This window comes from Populus alba, chromosome 8 (assembly GCF_005239225.2).
Source record: "Populus alba chromosome 8, ASM523922v2, whole genome shotgun sequence".
Taxonomy (NCBI): domain Eukaryota; kingdom Viridiplantae; phylum Streptophyta; class Magnoliopsida; order Malpighiales; family Salicaceae; genus Populus; species Populus alba.
In genome coordinates this window covers 6,859,053-6,878,319 of record NC_133291.1, presented here as the reverse complement: position 1 = coordinate 6,878,319, position 19,267 = coordinate 6,859,053, and the positions used below count along the sequence as shown (strand labels likewise).

Genomic DNA, 19,267 nt, shown 5'->3' with positions numbered 1-19,267 from the left:
TATGAAATTAATGGTGGTCCTCAATCTTCGCAGCATTCCTCCCTCCCTCCCTCTCTCTCTGTCTCCAACACCCTAAACTGTACTTTGTTCACAATGCGGTCATGCATCCTACTTGCATGTCATAAGGAGCACTGACCAACCTTCAAAAGCTCAAATATAAACCCCATTTGAATGATGTCAAGGTTGACAGAAGCAAGTCCATGAGAATCTAGCTACTAGCCAAACTGCTAAACTGTGAGAGCAATTTCCATCTAGCAGTTGATCTCAATTTATCATGAGCTCTTGTCATATTTGCCTCCTCTACTTGATGATGATGATGATGATGCTCATCATTACAGGTTGCAGTCTTGGAATAAAAACAGGTGATATTGAACTCCTGTTCCTTCTCTCCAAGTCTTCCTTTCTCAGGCACTTATTTTACTTCTAACACACGTTGCAGGTGGTTCAGACAAGTTTTTGCAATCATGTGATGGAAGTAATAACCAATCAACAACACTAATCACCATAAGACAACAGTCATACTCAAGCCACAGAAAGCTTTCGGTACATGGTAAAATTCAATCTCTTGACAACTTCCTACATGCTCTATTGTTTGTCCTAGCCAGACTTCAAGTTTCCCTGGAAGTCTATACTTCTTCTTCTTGTCTCAAACGGTACTTGTCTTGCTTGGTCCTTTAAATTTTCAACAATAGGTACTTGCACAAACAGAGATATAAGCATCTCACAAAGTAGAGATACTACTTCTGGGATCCCACAGTACATAGTGCAGATTGTCAACACTTGCGTTTATGGTTGTGCTCCTTCAAATATCCATCTCCATTGTGGCTGGTTTGCCTCTGCAAGAATGGTTAACCCAAGAACCTTCAAAAGGCTCTCTTATGATGATTGCTTGGTCAATGGAGGGAAAGCTTTGAAGACTAGTCAGATTGTCAGATTCACATACTCAAACTCCTTCATGTACGCACTCCAATTCAAGTCTGCCAAGTTCTGCTGACTTGCCTAAAAACAAGGTCTTATCATAGAGAGATAAAGAGAGAATCGGACCATGTACAACTAAATCCCAGTAAAGAAAAACCCTAACACCCTGTCCCTGTTGGTCGAAAAAAAAACATCATTCCCTAGCATCGTTGAAAATGAAATATCAACAGTCTCAGCTTTGAGCTTTCTCATCACAGCCTAGAGCCTACAATCCATAGATGCTGAACCATAAGCTCCCCCTTTTGAAACTTTAAACCGGCCCGTTGTTCGTTGAGTTTTAACAGCCATTTTGTTTTGATATTTGAAGGTGAAAGTATTATTTTATTATCTCCAGAGACGTTAATATTTCATCATTCTGAAACTGGACTTTTTCGAGTCTAAAAGCTAATGTTTGTCTGAAAAAATTTGTGCGTTCTTGGCAGAAGCGTGTGCTCTCATTGCAGTCTCTCTTTTATTTTGCTTTAATTAAACACCAACCTGTGAAGGTTTGAGAGAGAGTTGACAAAGGAGGTTGCATGGTAGCATCAAGGCTCATTGCTGGAAAAGAAAAATTGAAAAAAATAAAATAGAGCAGCAAGAAACCAAGGGAACCCTAATTGGGAAAGTCTCTGGTAACATCAATGTGGTAGTTAGGAGAACTGTTACAAGCAAACGGGGTTTGAAATCATCCTCTGTAGCATACAAGTTGAAGCGCAGATGTTACAATCTTATAGTCTTGTTAACAAATAGTAAACAGGTAAAGAAATGCTTTTGGTTTTCTTACGTGGTAAACTGTGATTTTTATGTTAGCTCTGTAAATTCTGACTTGGTGTTTGATGTAGACTGGAGAATGTTGATATTGATTTATGCTCTAATCTTTCTCTTCTAAACCAATCAACATAGAAATGAAAATTAATTTACTGGCGAACTGCAATATTAACACCCTAGACTTGATCAGACTAGTGTTTTCAAGAATAGATTGCAAATATCCTACAGTATGACAACCATACATTCCTCCTAACTGGGCTAATTAAATAGAAAAGGAGAAACTTTAAGAAAAAGAAGAAAAAATCCTCATCTTCCTTTGGGATTTACTGCTGAAAAAATTTCTCTAGTGTATGGCTCATCAGTTCCCTCACGTCCTGTCTCCTCAGTTCCAGCAATCTCTCTATGATTTGCATCGGTGTCATTTGTTGTGCTGTCTGCAATTAATCCAGCACCTGCAGGATTGTCTTGCAATTGTAGAGAATATTCAAGATTCCACAGCACATCACCCATGGAAGGGCGATTGTGTCCATGATCAGCCAAACATTTTTCTGCTGTCTCAGCGAATTTGTTATAGCACTCAGGATTTATGTCTCCCTTTATATATGGATCAACAATATCCCAAAGGGTTCCCTTCTTTTGGCAATGTAGAGCCCAATCTGCTAGACTAACTTGCTCCTTGGGCAAGCTAGGATTAAGGGCCGGCCTGGCACATAATACTTCAAAAAGGACTACCCCGAAAGAGTAGACATCAGATTTTTCTGTCAATTGTTGCCGACGGAAGTACTCAGGATCCAAGTACCCAAAGCTACCCTTTACTACTGTACTGACATGTGTTTGGTTAAGATTAGGTCCAGTTTTTGAAAGGCCAAAATCGGAAACTTTTGCCACCCACTTCTCATCCAAGAGTATGTTTGTAGTCTTTACATCCCTGTGAATGATTGTGTACCTTGCACCAGTGTGGAGATAGTGGAGCCCTCTTGCAGCACCAATACATATCTCCAATCTTTGCTTCCAAGACAAGGCTGGATTGTTGCCCTTGTAGAGATGTTCCCTTAGAGTACCATTTGCCATATAATCGTAAACTAGAACCATTTCCCCATCTTCTTCACAGAACCCAATTAAAGAGACTAAATGCTTGTGTCTCAGCTTAGAAAGCATCTCAATCTCGGTCTGAAACTCGTGAACTCCTTGTTCTGAAGAAGGATTTGATCTTTTGATTGCAACTGCTATCCCTTGGTCAATAATGCCTTTGTAAACCTTCCCAAATCCTCCGACTCCTATGACTTGAGATTCATCGAAGTTCTTGGTAGCATGTTTAATATCTGGCAATGAAAAATGGCGACATAGGCCTTGTGCAAGAGTCGAAAGATGGCTACTGCAATTGCTTTTACCAGATATTGTTGATCTGCTGGCCGATGTGTGTGAATGTCCGTAGAGGGGCAACCAACTAGCACTGCTTCCATACTGATTTCCATAATCACAGCTCATCTTCCTGTATACAAAAATGGAGATAAGAGCTGCTATTGCTATTCCAGCACTCCCACCAAGAATGCCACCAATCAGTGGGACAAAACTGGATCTTGATGGTGAAAAACCCTTTTTTGCTTCTGCCTGAAGCATCATCAGTGATGGCACTGGATTCGGGCCTGCCAAATTCCCTCTGGAGTCATTAAGCTTAAAAATCTCCAGTCCATTAAGAATCGCATCATAGTATTCTGGCTTCATCGATACACTAGGATGCAATGCCACCCATAAATCATCATCACCACTCCGATCACCAACATAAACAGCATAATCCTTATAGATTGGCACTCCTTGAGATCCTGCCCAACCTATCACGTCAGCACCTTCTTGTGCTGTTTGGTTATTAACATAGATATCAAACACTCTCTGGTTGACCTTTGTCTCCTGATACTCGCAGAAATGGAACCTAAACGCATATGTAAAATTCGGATCAACCTGGAATATCCATGTTAGATTATAGTTCTGATTCACTTTCGAATCTGGCCCCATTGATCTTGCTGTACTATAAACATCTAAAGGTGCAATAGACTTTGGTAGATTATCTGTAGGGTATTGAATGCTAATGTTAGCTTGAGAAGTGACGCCGCTGCCTGCGCCAAACAAATATGGTGTATCATCATACCATGTTCTTGTAAGGCCTGAGTCCTTGATTGCAGGAATGAAGCGCCCACCAACATTTAACCTAAACATTGTTTGCAAAGTCGAGCTACCAACATCAAGGGTTTGGTCGCTGAAACCAACCAATGCCGCAGGCTGGTAAATATCTGGCATTGGAATTACTTCAATGCCATTAACAAAAGCATATGCATTATCATAATTTGAGGAGGGTGTGAAGGTGAGATTGAGAGTGCCAGAATCAATTGGTATCAGAGAGAATTCCCTAACAATAAAGGCCTGCGTGAGAGCCTGCGCCGTAATGGAGGCACTGAAATTGTTCAGGAGGGTGAAAGTATTTGCAGTAACGGAGAAGTAAGAAGTGTTAGGATCAAGAGAGCTATAAGTAGATGGATAAAAATGGAGTCTGACCCAGAGGCGACCCTTTTTAGGAACAGAAAACTTGTACGTAGATTTAGATGAAAATATCCTTGCAGTCATGTAAGGAATTGTGGATGGCAATGAAGGGTCTTGGTTTTGAGCTGTTGCAGCTGTTGAATTACCTGAAGAAATGATGTAATTTGCATCAGACTGCCAATTCCTGCCATCACTATCTGTGCCAGAACCAGAAGCACCACAAGCGAGGACATAAGAACCTGATCCTGATTTAGAGTCTTTGCTTACAACAGGAATTGTGTTTAAGCCAATAGACAAGACAATCAGAGAAAACAGGATATGGCTATTGCATTTCATATCTAAGAATAAAATATATAACAAAAACAGAGGACACGAAAGCAGGGGATCTGAAAAAATGAGAGAAAATGTTTGCTAATGGTCAAGAATGAATGAAGATGTGGGGAAATTGGGGTTAAATAATGATTACTCCATTGATATAAACGTGTTTTGTTTTGTTTTGATTATGAGGACTAAATTTGAAGGTTCACCTGGAATGTACAGGGGAAGAAGCAGAGAGAACATGGTTTTTTTTTTTTTTGTCCCTCTGTTTTTATTCTCTCTTTTTTTTTCCCTTTTGAGAATGGACGTTATGATAGGAGTGGCAGTTAGAGACTAGTGGAGAAAGAGAGCTATAAATTGCCTATTGCATTGATTTCCCTTAAAACATGGGCGTTTCTTTAGGATTCTCCCTTCACTTTATGCATAGCAACACCCTGCACAGATGACTTTCTTTAGTGCTTTCATTCTTTTTTTTCTTTTTTTTTTTACAAGGAGTTAATTGATATAACAAGTTCGAGAACTATAAAAATTAATAAAATTATCGAGAAAAATATAAGTTATTAGATTGAAATAACCTATTAATAACTTTCAGAATAATCTTGTGATTGGATGTCTGGTTTTTGTTATTTTTTACTGTGAAACGACATCACTTTTTTTTCATACTCTGTACAAATTCTTAGTTTGTAGGCACTCGGAGTGAATTTTATTTAAGAATTTCATTCAGTTTATCACCACAATTTTCTCAAATACACATAAGGCCTGGCTAACAGTTTATCTGGGCAACGAAAGAAGCCCAAGAGGCCAGCACTAGATGTATTAAAGGTCTTTAAATGATATATGTTGCGAAGTTTATGAATATTCACCCCATATTATCACCACAATTCATATATTTGTCTGTAACTGACATTAATATTGCAGGGTGGAGTGATTTCTGAAAGCCGCTGTGGTCGTTGCTTTCCATTTTGCCCATATGATAAAATAAGTTGGTGGTTTCTTGTCAGGTTTTATGCAACTCTTTTCCAATACTTTGGCCTTCCATTTTCTCCGTGATGAGCTCTTCAAACCTTTTTCCTCGTAAAATCACAAACTTCTTGTAGCTTCCCTCTCTCACTGCTTGCAGTATGTTCAGTTTAAACTAATGTTCAAATTGATCTAGGAATGGCTACATATGGAAGAGATGCTGCTGCCGCTGATGAACTCCATAAAACAAATAATGTCGATGCTATAGAGATACGTACAAGGGGAAGGTATGATTCCAAGACAGTTAAACAGTATACAAAGCAAATCCATTAGTATCTATCATATGGATCGGGAGCTAGTAAACCAGCTGGCTGTCTTATTGAGTTCTAGGTGATTATTAATGCGTACAAGTTAGCTTACCAGCTTATGCTGGAGATTCAACTATATCTTCGATGAAGACAATGACGGAACCTCGTCTGGCATGCCTCAATTAATGAAGGTGTTCCCTACGTATTTCCATCTATTATTAAATATGTTTCAAATATCATCATCGGAAACCATAAATAGCCTCTGATAACCCTTATGATTGAAGTTGGATGCCGTCCCATGAGTGGAGATATTGGCCTGCATTAATCTGGGGGCACAAATTCTCACCGGGTTGAAGAGTTGAAAAGGGAAGGGCTTTTCTAAACAACATTAGTTTACTGTAATTTTTTTTACCTAGTTCTCTTGTCCTGTAATCTAATCACCCTTAATTGTTTCTCAATTTTACTTGAACCTTTTCTTCTTCAGAGAATTCAAAGGATAGGAAATTAATGTCTACTCTACCTGCTTCATCACATGCTTTAGAAGGTGGAATAGCTTACAGCAGCCAAACAAAGAGCGAATGCAAAAGGTGGAATAGTTTATATAGCCATGATATATAAACCAGACTTGGTATATAGTAATCGATGCCGCCCGTATTCCTTGAATCTTGAAAACAAAAGGAATGATTAGATACCTCACACTGTCACTGTGGCAACGTTGCAGTCCATATAGTGTTGCTGATAAAATGATAATTAATTGAATAGCGATTTTGACCATTTTGTAAACCTGAACTATCCTTTTGAATTCAAATAGTTGATCGTGCATCCTGATATTCCACGGCCTGATAATCAATCCTGCGGCATCGAGCCTTTCAGCTTTGTAAAAGGATTTCTCTTCCACTGGAATTGATGGCTACTCAAACCCTTTTCAGATTGACTTGTAGATATAAAAAAGAAAACAAGACTTGGACTTTTGTGCGAGTCAATATTCAACTTTGTCTACAGGCTTCTTAGTGCTGAAATCTCCATGGTAGATATATTTTTTTGTGAAATCGCCTCCTAACATTTTAGAATTGTGTTAATTGCATCCTTCTGTCAAATATCATTGAAGAAACTAGCGGAAAACATTTTTTTTTTTTTAGTAAAATAAGTTCCAAAATCCAAATCCTCTGTTTAAGGTTTAATAGTTTCCAAATAAAGATGAGTTGATATATGATGTGTAAATTAATTGCTTACATGCAAAATCTGACTTGGTTTCAGGGAAAAAAATTGAATCCTTTTGCACTAGTTTATTGAGGTACACGGGTGTAATTTTAGAGTCTGTTTGATATTTTGTTAGTAATTGTTTTTTTAAGTAATCTTGATTTGAAAATCTATTCAAAAAGTATTTTTTTATATTTTTTTAAATTTATTTTGTTAAATTCAAATTTTTAAAATACACAAACAATTTTAAAATTTTGATAGTGATTCCAGCAGCAGTCAAAAGGCAACTGTGAAGGATATTTTCACACATAAATCATAACTCGGACCAAATTTTACATTCATGACCTCTGAATTATTATACTTCTAACGCTTTTGCAAGTCAAATGTCAACCTCGACCATCACAGGCTACTTGCGCATTTCTTTCCTTTATTTATTTTTAATTTTTTTCTTAAGAATTTACCTATGCATGTTGGAACAAGTAAAGCCGCCTTAAAGAATTCGTGCAGGATCCGATCTGTGAGGGGAAAAAACGCTATTTGTTAATGGTACCCATTCTTGGAAAAAAAAAGAGAGAAAAAAGTTGCAGTTTATTTCTCTTCTTATCGCCCAAAAACTTGATTTAAAAATAAAATCAAAGTATTCGAAAGGAGGTGGGGCGGCAGAAGAATCAACTATCGAGCCCTTGCTATCAGCCCATATATTACTAGTTAATTAATAAAACTGTATAACTATATATTTAAATTATTTTTTATTCGATAAATACAAACTCAGAAAAAAAAAAAAAAAAAAAGAACAGAGCAGGTTCAAATAGGACAAATCTTGGGAAAACGAAGACTGATGCGGATGTAGAGGCTTGAAGCAAAGGCTTTGTTGCTTTCACCAAGCTCTTCCGCTTTTGTAAAGGTACTTGTTTCACAGCCAGCATGCTCGGATTTGATCCTTGTGTTTGGAGTTATTATACTGCTGACTGGATTTTGCAGTATGTCCTGTTTGGTTTTTTTATTTTAAAAATAAAAAAAATTTAAAAATTTTTTATTTTTTTTTTTTATTAATTTTAAATTAATATATTTTTAGTGTTTTCAAGTTATTTTAATGTGTTAATGTTAAAAATAATTTTTAAAAAATAAAAAAATATTATTAATATATATTTTAACATAAAATATTATTTAAAAAACAACCATAATCATACTCTCAAGTCAACTCGCATGTTTTGTACGCTACTTCAATTGTGCATGATGCGCCAGGGACTACGTCTAGGTCAATTTTGAGGGGTTGCTTATATGACTAAAATATAAAACATGCAGGGGTGCATCCACGAAAGGTTATACGGAGGGGGTTTTGCGGTGCTGATGCGGTCGCCCATCTAAAACGTTTTTGTTCACGGTCAACTTTTCGCCATCACCCGTCGGAAAAAATAAATAAACAAGCAAATAAACATGCTAGTATAAATAAACAAGTATACATAATGTTTTATTGATGGTTGAGTGTATGAATGCAAATACTAGCTCAGCTTATTAACCGCGTCCTCAGGTGAATAGAATCTTAAGAAAAAACTACAAATAAGATATTATATTATTATTATTATTTATGTATATTTGATAAATGACGTCTTTAATAATCTTTATTTTATACTAGATTTATTAAGCAGAAATTTTGCGAGTCTTAACTTAAACCGGATTTGTAATTTAGGTAAATTACTGCCGTTTTAAAATCTTGGTTGAACAGTTGCTTATATAAATAACTGTCTAACCATGTTACAGCCGTGCGTTCACGTGTCACTCATTTATTTACTTTCACCGTTTAATTATTTATTGTCTGCTCTACCACTTGTACATAATAGACTCTTCATCGTTACAGACGCAACTCACTTTGACTGTCAAGCATTCCAGTTCCCATTTCACGTTTCTTTTCACAAGGAAGCATGGTGACTTCTACTTTTATTTAGCAGGAAAAGTCTTTGCAAACAGAATCTTTATCAATAAGTTTATTCTAAATTGATGTGCAGTGAGTCAAGCGAGTGATAATTACATAAATTACAATTTTTATTTGTAGTTTATATATATATATATATATATATATATATATATATTAGCTGTTCGTGTATTCTTTATTCAATATCAGTTCCGGTATTTTTTTTAAATCAAGGCGTTACTTTAGCCGATGCAATCATTTGATTTGAGATTAGCTGGCTTTAAGCTTGATTTATGTTTGGTAGCGGTTCAGAGGTTAGCTATATTGTGAATCTGTGACTGTGATTATAAAAAAAAAAAATGTTGTTAAAATTTAATTTATAACAAAGATAATTAGATATATCGAATACTGAGATTAACTTTTTATATCAAATATATATATTCAATATCTAACATGTGGATTATAGTATGATCTGTACAGAATTTTCAAAGAAGGGCTGCAGAATCCCCCCCCCCCTCTCTCTCTCTCTCTATATATATATATATATATATAAAGACAGCTTTCCAGCTTGTGGCGTCAAAAATATGATAACCACACGCTACAACAGCAGCGTTTGGCGCGATACGGCACCCAAGCTAATCAACGGAGCCACAGGACTCCTAATCCATATGATCATCAAGAGTGGGGCCATTCATGAATTGGCATTCAACAGCATGAAAACAATAGGGCGGCTTCTAAAACAGAACAAAATTATTTAAAAAAAAATGTTTTTGTAAATAGTTTTTATTACCGATATTCTACAATTCGACACCTCAATTTGATCGAAGGTTATATAATTCATTATAGTGGGCAGAGGCAACGGCCAGAGAGTGGTGCAGACTTGCAGTCGTCGCTTCTTCTCGGATTTCAACACGAAACTTTTAATTTAATGAATTTTTAAAAAGAAAAATCTTGTTTTTTAACAAAATGGCGTATTCAAAACTTGTAAGTTAGTCACGACCCTCTGTAGTTTGAATAATTTAAATACAAGAAAAACATTTTTACACCAACAAAATTCCTGACTCTGCCTTCAATTCTATTTAGTTTTTAATTCAAATTGTTTCTAAAAACTACTTTCAAAACATTTACATGTTTATTTATATTGTAAAAGTTGGTAAACTTCGAACACTTCGAGTAAAAGAAAAACCTTATTTGTTTTCATTAAACTGTTTTTTTATTTTTATTTTGAGTGGACTGTATTTTTTAAAAGTTATAAAAAAAAATATATTATTTATTTATTATATCAAATTTAATTATCAATCTCTTAATTACTATATATTTTATTTTAAATTATTATTTATTTATTTTAATTTTACTAGTTAAAATTTTAGTTAATTTGATTTTTAGATCTATTTTAGTCTATTTTTTTTTATTTTTTCTTGTTCTTTTCTTAATTAATTTTTTTGTATTTATTGGATTTGATCCTCATTGTTTTATTGCTATTTATTACATTTGAAAATAATTAATGAAATTAATTTTTTTTTAATTCATCATCTTTTAAATTTTTTATCTGTTAGATTTTTTTTCATATTTTTTTTTGTTATTTATTTTATTTTAAATAATTTATGAAATTTAAGGGGTTTTTTTGTTAATTTAATTATCTTTCAACTTTTTAATATATTAAATTTGGATCTCTTTTATTTTAATAAAATTTTTAAAAAATATTAATAATTTTTTTTTACTTCATTCTCTGTAACATGTCTATGAAATAAAAAGTATTTTTAACTGTTTTTAATGGTAACAAAAAATTATTAGAAATGAAAATTTTAAAATTAATTTCAAATTTTAAACAACAACTATCAACTACCCACTACATGCTGTAAATAACTAAAGAGACAGGCAACACGAGCCAAGATATGGCTTTTAGGATTTTAAAGATGACATGAGACGGTGAGCATTCACACGTGAATTGATATTAAGAGCATGTTAGATATACAACTATATCGTGAGTATTTTTACCATTTTAACATAGCTTTAAAAGTATTGACAAATAATATGAGTTAAAAAAATATTTGAAAAATTATATAGTTTGAACATGACCGTGATTCTAAATTGTCATGACTAATAGCTGTTTACTTGAGAAATCAAAAATAAATTTCATTAATACATACAAAAGTTAACATAGAATTCTATAAAGATTTAATGGGTAATAAATAAAGATTTAAAATTTAATCATAAAAAAAAAAAGAAAAGATAAGCTAACAGAAAACAAGAGAGAAATGAGAGACGAAATAAAGAATAAGGTTGCTGGGACAAACTGGGACTAAATTTTTATATATCCAATATTGTTAAAAAAATTTCGATGAAATAATTATAATTGCACAATGAAACGAGATTATAATTGATTAATAGTTTTACCTAAAGTTAACCAAATCTTAAAATACTTTAATCTAGGTTTTACTCATTTAAAACCCGGGTCAATATATTAGGCGAACGAGGTTCATAACTATGCTTGGCAACAACAAACTCGGGTAATCAATGGATCTTATTTATTTTAGTTGATAGAATGGTTAGCATTGTACAAGCAACCCGCAGTTGATTCTCGCCTACGCAAGAATGGAGAGAAATTAAAAAAGCTTCCAATGAAAAAATAAAAAAATGAAAAGCCCGGGGAGGATATAAAAAGAGACAAAAAAAAAACCCATGTTCCTCTAGTATATGACTACCATCTGAACCAATTAACTGTTTTTGTTCAAATCAAGTCATCGTCTCTCGAGTTACCCTTGATCGAGTCCGTTCATGCACTTCTTTTCCCAGGATATGGCAAATCCTGGTGGCTGTTGAGTAAGTTTGTTTTTGTATTTAAAGAATATTATTAAAAAATTGATTTTTTTATTTTTAATTTTATTTTCAAATTATTTTTAACGTGTTTATATTAAAAATAAATTTTAAAAATAAAAAAATATTATTTTAATACTTTAAAAAAATCTTAAAAAATAAGCATATTATAATAGCAAAATGAACTCAAAATTAAACATTAACTGAATAGAGAAAAAAGATATTTAATTTTAACAAAAAAAAATTGCATTGACTTGACCAAATATTCAAACTCGAGGGACTACACCGCGAATAAGTTTACTGTATTAGAATAAGAAACTGTAGCAGAGGAGCCCAACCCTTCTTTCAAGTCAAGCTACCTCATTTCATGTTAGATAGTTGAATCTACCTAACCCAACTACCTACCCCTCTCTACCTCCCCTCTCTCTCTGCCCCCCTCTCTCAGCATTCAACAAAGGCAAACTAAAAATCTCAAAAAATAACAACATTTCGTTTTTTACAAACACGAAAAGAAAAATAATGTTTAGCAGCGCATAAACAAGTCGTAGGTGGATGATATTGGTCTGTGAGCTAACCAGGCACCATCTAGCAGATAAAATACCGCCACGTGACCCATCTTACCATTCCTCCTCGACTTCCCCTATATAATCGCCCCCCCTCCCGCTCCAAATTTCTGTAATATTCCACTTCATTAACATTACCCTCTCCTTCTCTTCAAGTCGAGGCCAGAACATAGAAACAGAAACAGGAGTTGCAAGGTCCAATTCTGGTTAGTTAGATCCCGCTTTTTAACTAGGAGTACAGTCAAAACAAATTATTCCTAGTTTCCTTCTCAGATCCGCTTTTCTTTCTATTCCGATTCCATTTTGTGTTTCTTACTCTTGTCCGTTATTATTATTTTTTTCTTATTAAATTACAACCGTTCCTCGTTGACATCGAAAATGCGTTTTAATCCTTCGTTTTCTTTTTCTTTCTTCTTTAGCTAAACCACTTGAAAGATTTATTTGTTTATATAAATTCGTGTCGTTTGGAAAAAAAAGAGATCCCAAAGTGTTGTTTGGCAACTGAAGAGATTTTGTAAACGACATTTCGTTTTGATATTTTTTCGCTCATCTGTTAAGGATCTGTTTGTTAGGTAGGTATGGTTTGGTGGGTGTTTGTTTTAAAGTTAGGTGCAATGGCGTTTGTCTGGTTACTTGTTTAACGTTAGATCTGCATTTGGTAAAACATGGATTTACCGTCTGTTCACATATTTTTTTTTGTAATTAATTACACTTTTAAGCGTGCAATTAAAAACATTTTGCTTCATTTTGTTATTATTGTCTTTATAAACTGAGGGATTTTTGTTGTTTGATGACAGGCCAGTTTGAGTTTTGTACAATATGGCGACAGGACAACTCTTCTCTCGAACAACACAAGCTCTGTTTTACAACTATAAGCAGCTGCCTATTCAACGCATGCTTGATTTTGATTTTCTTTGTGGTATGTTTTTTTTTTTTTTGGATTCGTTTTTATCGAGGAAGGAAGAAATGTAATTGAATTGAATATATATTTTTTGGATTATTGAGCTTGCTGTTATTTGATAGTCAATAATTAATTTATTTATTGCTGTGTTTATAGGGAGGGAATTACCGTCTGTAGCTGGAATCATTAACCCTGGTGCTGAGGGATTTCAGAAACTCTTTTTCGGTCAAGAGGAAATAGCAATCCCTGTGCATTCGACGTATGATTTTCTTTTCTTTTCTTTCTCTGTTTTCTATTCCTTTCACTTGTTTTGTTTCTGATTATACGAGTCATTTAATGATTTCTGTACCCAGTTATCGATCTTGGAAGGGTTCATTAGTTATGTGGCAAAAGCAATCAATTTGGTTTGATTTGCTGAGGTTGAGTGTTTTATGATACCAAATCACGATCTGTATCAAGATTACATTTAACTCTTATGATACTCTGCCTTCTGGTGTGCTGGTTCATTAGAACATCAACTCCTTGATGATGAGGCTCCGGTCTACTCAAATGTGATTGGATTATGAGTTGTTGGATGTGGATCATGTGCTGGTTTTGTTTCTATTTTTACTAGTCATTTTGTGATTCGAGTACCGATTTTGGAATGGTTACTAGTTGTGGTTTGAAAAAAGTCCATTTAATTTGTTGTGATACTAGATCATGATTATTATTGAGATTACACTTAATTGCATGACCTTTTTCTCTCCCGTATGTTTGTTCATTACATTAACCATTAAATGTACTTGTATTTTTCTGAGGTTTAGTTTCCCACTTTTGTTTTATCGTCTTTCTTTGCAGTGTTGAGGCAGCTTGTGCTGCTCATCCAACCGCTGATGTGTTTATCAACTTCGCATCATTCAGAAGGTCTGTATTTGTTTGCTTGGTAGCATCAAAGATTGCATATTTTTGTTTGAACTGTGTAATAATCATCTGTTAACTTGTTTGCAGTGCGGCTGCTTCATCCATGGCTGCTCTGAAGCAGCCAACCGTTCGAGTTGTGGCTATTATAGCTGAGGGTGTTCCTGAGGCAGATGCCAAACAATTGATTGCATATGCTCGGGCTAACAATAAGGCAAGGACAATGATGCGATGCTATTTGAATTGCAATGAACGAAAAGTTTAAGTGGCACAGTATCTTTGGGTCCCTGAGTATTCATTACCCGGTTGACTTAAGTTTTTGCTAATTTAGCACTGCTGGTGTTTCAGGTTGTCATTGGTCCAGCTACTGTTGGAGGCATTCAAGCTGGAGCATTCAAGATAGGCGATACTGCTGGAACAATCGATAACATAATTGCTTGCAAGCTGTACCGGCCTGGATCTGTTGGATTTGTCTCCAAATCAGTAAGCATTCATTCCATTGCTCCTCTTTCTTTGTTGACATGTTTATCAATTAAACCTGAGGTCTCATTTGGTCACTATACATGTATGGCACGGAATTTATCATCAATGAAAGAACTGTTATACCAGAAATGAAAGGAATGACATTCTAATTGGTCTAGACGTGCTATCACTCTCCTCTTACTCACCATTGCTGTATGTTAAGGGTTCTGAGAACAATGCATCTTTTCCAATGCAGGGTGGTATGTCTAATGAACTATACAATACCATTGCCCGTGTAACCGATGGAATTTATGAAGGTAATTACACATGCTAACTACTTCTTTTGGGTTTGTTTTTATGATTTCCCTTATGCAGGCAGATTTCAATTGGAATTAAATCAGCATTATTTTTGTAAATCTTTTAGGTATTGCAATCGGAGGGGATGTGTTCCCAGGATCTACTCTTTCTGATCATGTCCTGAGGTTTAACAACATCCCACAGGTATATTATTGTTCCCACGTATTTTACATTTAATCAAGAGCATTTGCCTTTTGTTTCTCTCTTGTTGACAAAGCTGGCAATACATCAAGTTCCAAATTTGTATACATGCTCATTCATAAAGTTAATGTCTGTAATTAGTACTGTTTAATGGTAGATTTGTAATCATGCTATTTTGCCACTGCAACTCTCTGCTGTGACCATTTACTGATTTTGGCAATCTACACTTTAAACTGCTGCATATTATCATATTTGAGGCCTTTTCATGTATTTTTGTGCCTTCTCCAATTTTATTTTCTGTTCTTACACAGGTTAAAATGATAGTTGTACTTGGGGAACTTGGTGGAAGAGACGAGTATTCTCTTGTTGAAGCCCTAAAACAGGGAAAGGTAAGCAAACCAGTGGTTGCTTGGGTCAGTGGAACTTGCGCGCGACTCTTCAAGTCAGAAGTGCAATTTGGTCATGCTGTAAGTGGTTGCCCAACTTTATCACACTTATCTGTTAAAAATCACAGCTGCCATTGCAGGACAAGAGGCATATTCTGAATCTCCCTTGTGACATTGTAAACTAGGGTGCTAAAAGTGGTGGTGAGATGGAGTCTGCTCAAGCAAAAAATCAAGCACTGAAAGATGCTGGAGCAGTTGTTCCCACTTCATATGAAGCTTTTGAGACTGCAATTAAGGAAACATTTGGGAAACTGGTTAGTCTATATATGCTATAAACTTTTTCCCTTGAGTAACTCTCTAAACTTGGATAAATTAAAAGAGTAACTTTCCAAACCAGAAAAGAGACATTCAAGTTTCCCTTCAGGTGCTTGACCTGCTTTGAGAATGTTATTTGGTGATTTGCTTCTAGGTTGAAGAGGGGAAGATATCATCTGTTAAGGAGTTTACGCCTCCACAAATCCCGGAAGATCTTAACATTGCGATCAAGAGTGGAAAAGTTCGGGCACCAACTCATATTATTTCTACCATCTCTGATGACAGAGGTACTTTTACCTATGCATCCCGAGTTATTGTTATGGTGCAACTTGGCTTAAATGTCTAATAATGTACTCTTAACCCAACTTTGCAGGCGAGGAACCATGCTATGCTGGCGTGCCAATGTCTTCCATTGTTGAACAGGGTTATGGTGTGGGTGATGTCATCTCTCTTTTATGGTTCAAGCGCAGCCTTCCACGTTACTGTACCCATTTTATTGAGGTAAGTTTCTCATAATTAATTGTATGACCCTTATTTACACTTTTAACTATTATGCTGAGCTTTAAGTTCTATGTTGCACTTGCCTTTTTATCCTTTTGTTTTCATAGAATGACATTCATTTAGAAGCAATTTTTGGTCCAGCTTCTTTTTAACTGATACATATGAACTCAATCAGATATGCATCATGTTGTGTGCTGACCATGGTCCCTGTGTCTCTGGTGCTCACAACACTATAGTAACTGCGAGGGCAGGAAAGGACCTTGTTTCCAGCCTTGTCTCAGGTACACAATGGGCATGGGATGATTTATTTTCGTTTCTTTGGTGAAATTCTCTACACTTTAATTGATGGTAAGGGTTTTTGAGATAACATTACCAGAAAGAATACTGAATCATGATCTTCTGAGACAGGTTTGCTCACAATTGGTCCCCGATTTGGTGGTGCCATTGATGATGCTGCTCGGTACTTTAAGGATGCATATGACAGGGTAAGGCATAATAAATTTTGCATGTACATTTGAAATTGGCCTCCCATATTTCTGATAGCTTGTAGAGACTTGGATTAATTTGTGTGCCATTTCTTGTCAGGGTCTAACACCCTATGAGTTTGTTGAAAGCATGAAAAAGAAGGGAATACGAGTTCCTGGTATTGGGCACAGGTGAGAGTTTTCTAGAATTACACACAGCTTAAATGCTTTCATTGGTTTCCATTGCTAATATGAATGATGGAAATTCTTGTTTACTTTTTTGGAAAAGGATCAAGAGAGGGGACAACAGGGATAAAAGAGTGGAGCTTCTACAGCTGTTCGCTCGCACACATTTCCCTTCTGTGAAGTATATGGAGTATGCTGTTCAAGTTGAAACTTACACTCTCTCAAAGGCCAATAACTTGGTCCTTAACGTCGATGGCGCGATTGGGTCCCTTTTCTTGGATCTCCTTGCAGGCAGTGGAATGTTTACTAAACAAGAGATTGATGAAATTGTTGGGATTGGTTATTTGAATGGGCTCTTTGTGTTGGCTCGTTCCATTGGTTTGATTGGGTAAGTTGGATTCCCCTTCAAAATTTCCTTATCGCATCCCTTTGGACTTTCTTATGCTTCTCATTAGGTTACATCAAACCCTTGATACTGACACATTGACAGGGAGATCACCGACATGATTAACTCTTTCATTACTATGCTTCTAAAAGCTGAACTCCTTGTAGTCCCATCATAGAATTGGCTGGTTGTATGGCTGCTCGATGGATATGACTTAATTAGGACAAAAGAGTGCATAGTGTAATGTGTTAGGGGTGTCTGGGCTATACTAGCAAATGCCTGGCTTATGTAAAATAAGGTTCAGTGGCGGGTAAAAGGACCTTGTAAGGATGAGTGGCATGGACCACCATGTACTGCAAATTTGCGTCACTACATGCTTACATAATGTTGCATCTGACCCTACAAGTATTTGTTGTTTCAGGCACACCTTTGATCAGAAGAGATTGAAACAGCCTCTATACCGTCACCCATGGGAGGATGTTCTCTACTCCAAGTGAGAAAATTACAGGTAGCAGGTGCAGCTCTCACGTGCTCTACACTGGCCTTTTGTTTTTCAAATTTCTTGAGTCTTTGCTGAAATGTCTGCTCAGTTGTTAGATTAGTGTTGTGCTGCGGCAAGGTCAAGCGGTCCATTGTGTTTGGAAGCTATAAGTAGCCTTTTATCATTTATTAACCAGATGGTGCTATAAGATGCTAGTTTCAGATTTCAAGAAGGAATAACTCTGTTGCTGGGATGTATGGGTAAAGAACATTAACCATCACCCTAATGTAAGAGAATTTGTCCTTTCTTGGTATTCCCTTTGGATTTTTGGTCACATTCTCCTGTTTTGGATGCTAATAAAGGAAATGAAATAAGGTTTTTTTTTTTTTTTTTTAATTATTCTTGTTCTCCGTATCATTAACGATATTGAATTATTACGAGAAACCATCAAACATCAGATAATGTTGGTCCAGTCCACGTGAACTCGGTCCGTGTTGTAATTTCACATCCTTATGTTCATCGAAGATGCTCATCAAAGGTGCTTGGCTATCTTTCAAAGGATGTATATTTTTGTGTCAGCATTACGATGCAGGTAGTCAATTCTGGCTTTCAAAGTAAAAACTTCCATCACCGTGGAAACGATGGGTGCGTTGTTACACAAAACAAAAGACAAGACAGGTTGTGGAATAATATAGTATCTCTCACGTGGACGAGATGGTCATGTGGGGAATAAATCACATGGGCATTATACTTGGTTGTCCCCTGCCCTAGCTCATAAAACAGAAAAAAAACAGTTTTGGTGTCGGAAACCTTGTCCTGCTCTGTTGCCTTGTTTTGTAAAGTTTGTTGCACGCGTTGTTAGGATGGACGTGATGCGGGGAAAGAAAAAACCCAGAAGCAAGCAAAGAAAGAAGAAGCCAATAATCATAGTAGGAAGAAGGGAGAATTTAGATGTGTAATAGTGTGATACTTTTATTAAATCAATAAAAATTGTGACACATTCAAAAAAAAAATATAAATAAAATAATTCTAAATATCCAATTATTAAACTCAACTCATCAATAAAAATGAAGCAAGAATAATAAAATAGATTTAAATAAGCCCAGTCTCCTAATTAAAAAGTAACAGGCCGGGCATCTATTTGTATAATTTGCTGTGTGGATATAATGTCCCCACCGGTACCACTTCTCTGCATTTTGTCCCGGAATAAAACCAACAAAATAAAACATTTGAAGACATTTTATTTTGAGAAAAAAGGCGAAGCCTGCCAGTCAGGACGATCATGTTCTCTTTTAGAGAATGCTCTCAGATTTGCGTGTCGCAACTGTATATATATGTCTTGATAAATGGTCAGTTTTTAAGGTGTAAGGGGTGGTGAGATAATATTATAAACTCGAAAATAAATTGTGAAAGAATCGCTTATTCTAATTTATTTGAAAGTATTGTTATATAT

General features: G+C 35.5%; 2 protein-coding genes across 4 annotated transcripts; one reads left to right on the top strand and one right to left on the bottom strand.

Annotated features, from left to right (window-relative positions):
* Positions 1–1,974: 1,974 nt before the first annotated feature.
* Positions 1,975–4,596, bottom strand: LOC118062459 (receptor-like protein kinase ANXUR1). The gene has a single exon (XM_035076216.2). The coding sequence runs from the start codon at positions 4,594–4,596 to the stop codon at positions 2,032–2,034; it is 2,565 nt and encodes an 854-aa protein (XP_034932107.1). The 3' UTR covers positions 1,975–2,031.
* A 7,602-nt stretch (positions 4,597–12,198) lies between these two features.
* LOC118062461 (ATP-citrate synthase beta chain protein 1) lies at positions 12,199–18,204 on the top strand. 3 transcript variants are annotated; one of them, XM_073411014.1, is made up of 17 exons: positions 12,199–12,533; positions 13,136–13,257; positions 13,396–13,498; positions 14,077–14,142; positions 14,227–14,350; positions 14,485–14,619; positions 14,855–14,915; positions 15,023–15,099; positions 15,408–15,563; positions 15,668–15,796; positions 15,952–16,084; positions 16,171–16,298; positions 16,474–16,579; positions 16,707–16,783; positions 16,884–16,954; positions 17,052–17,336; positions 17,755–18,204. In XM_073411014.1, exons 2-17 carry the CDS (start codon positions 13,158–13,160, stop codon positions 17,828–17,830), a joined length of 1,827 nt encoding a protein of 608 aa, XP_073267115.1. In that variant the 5' UTR covers positions 12,199–12,533; positions 13,136–13,157; the 3' UTR covers positions 17,831–18,204. The 3 variants fall into 3 exon arrangements, with proteins under 3 accessions (XP_073267115.1, XP_034932108.1, XP_034932109.1); XM_035076217.2 differs by having other exon boundaries at positions 12,200–12,544; XM_035076218.2 differs by lacking the exon at positions 12,199–12,533 and adding an exon at positions 12,690–12,910.
* Positions 18,205–19,267: the final 1,063 nt, after the last annotated feature.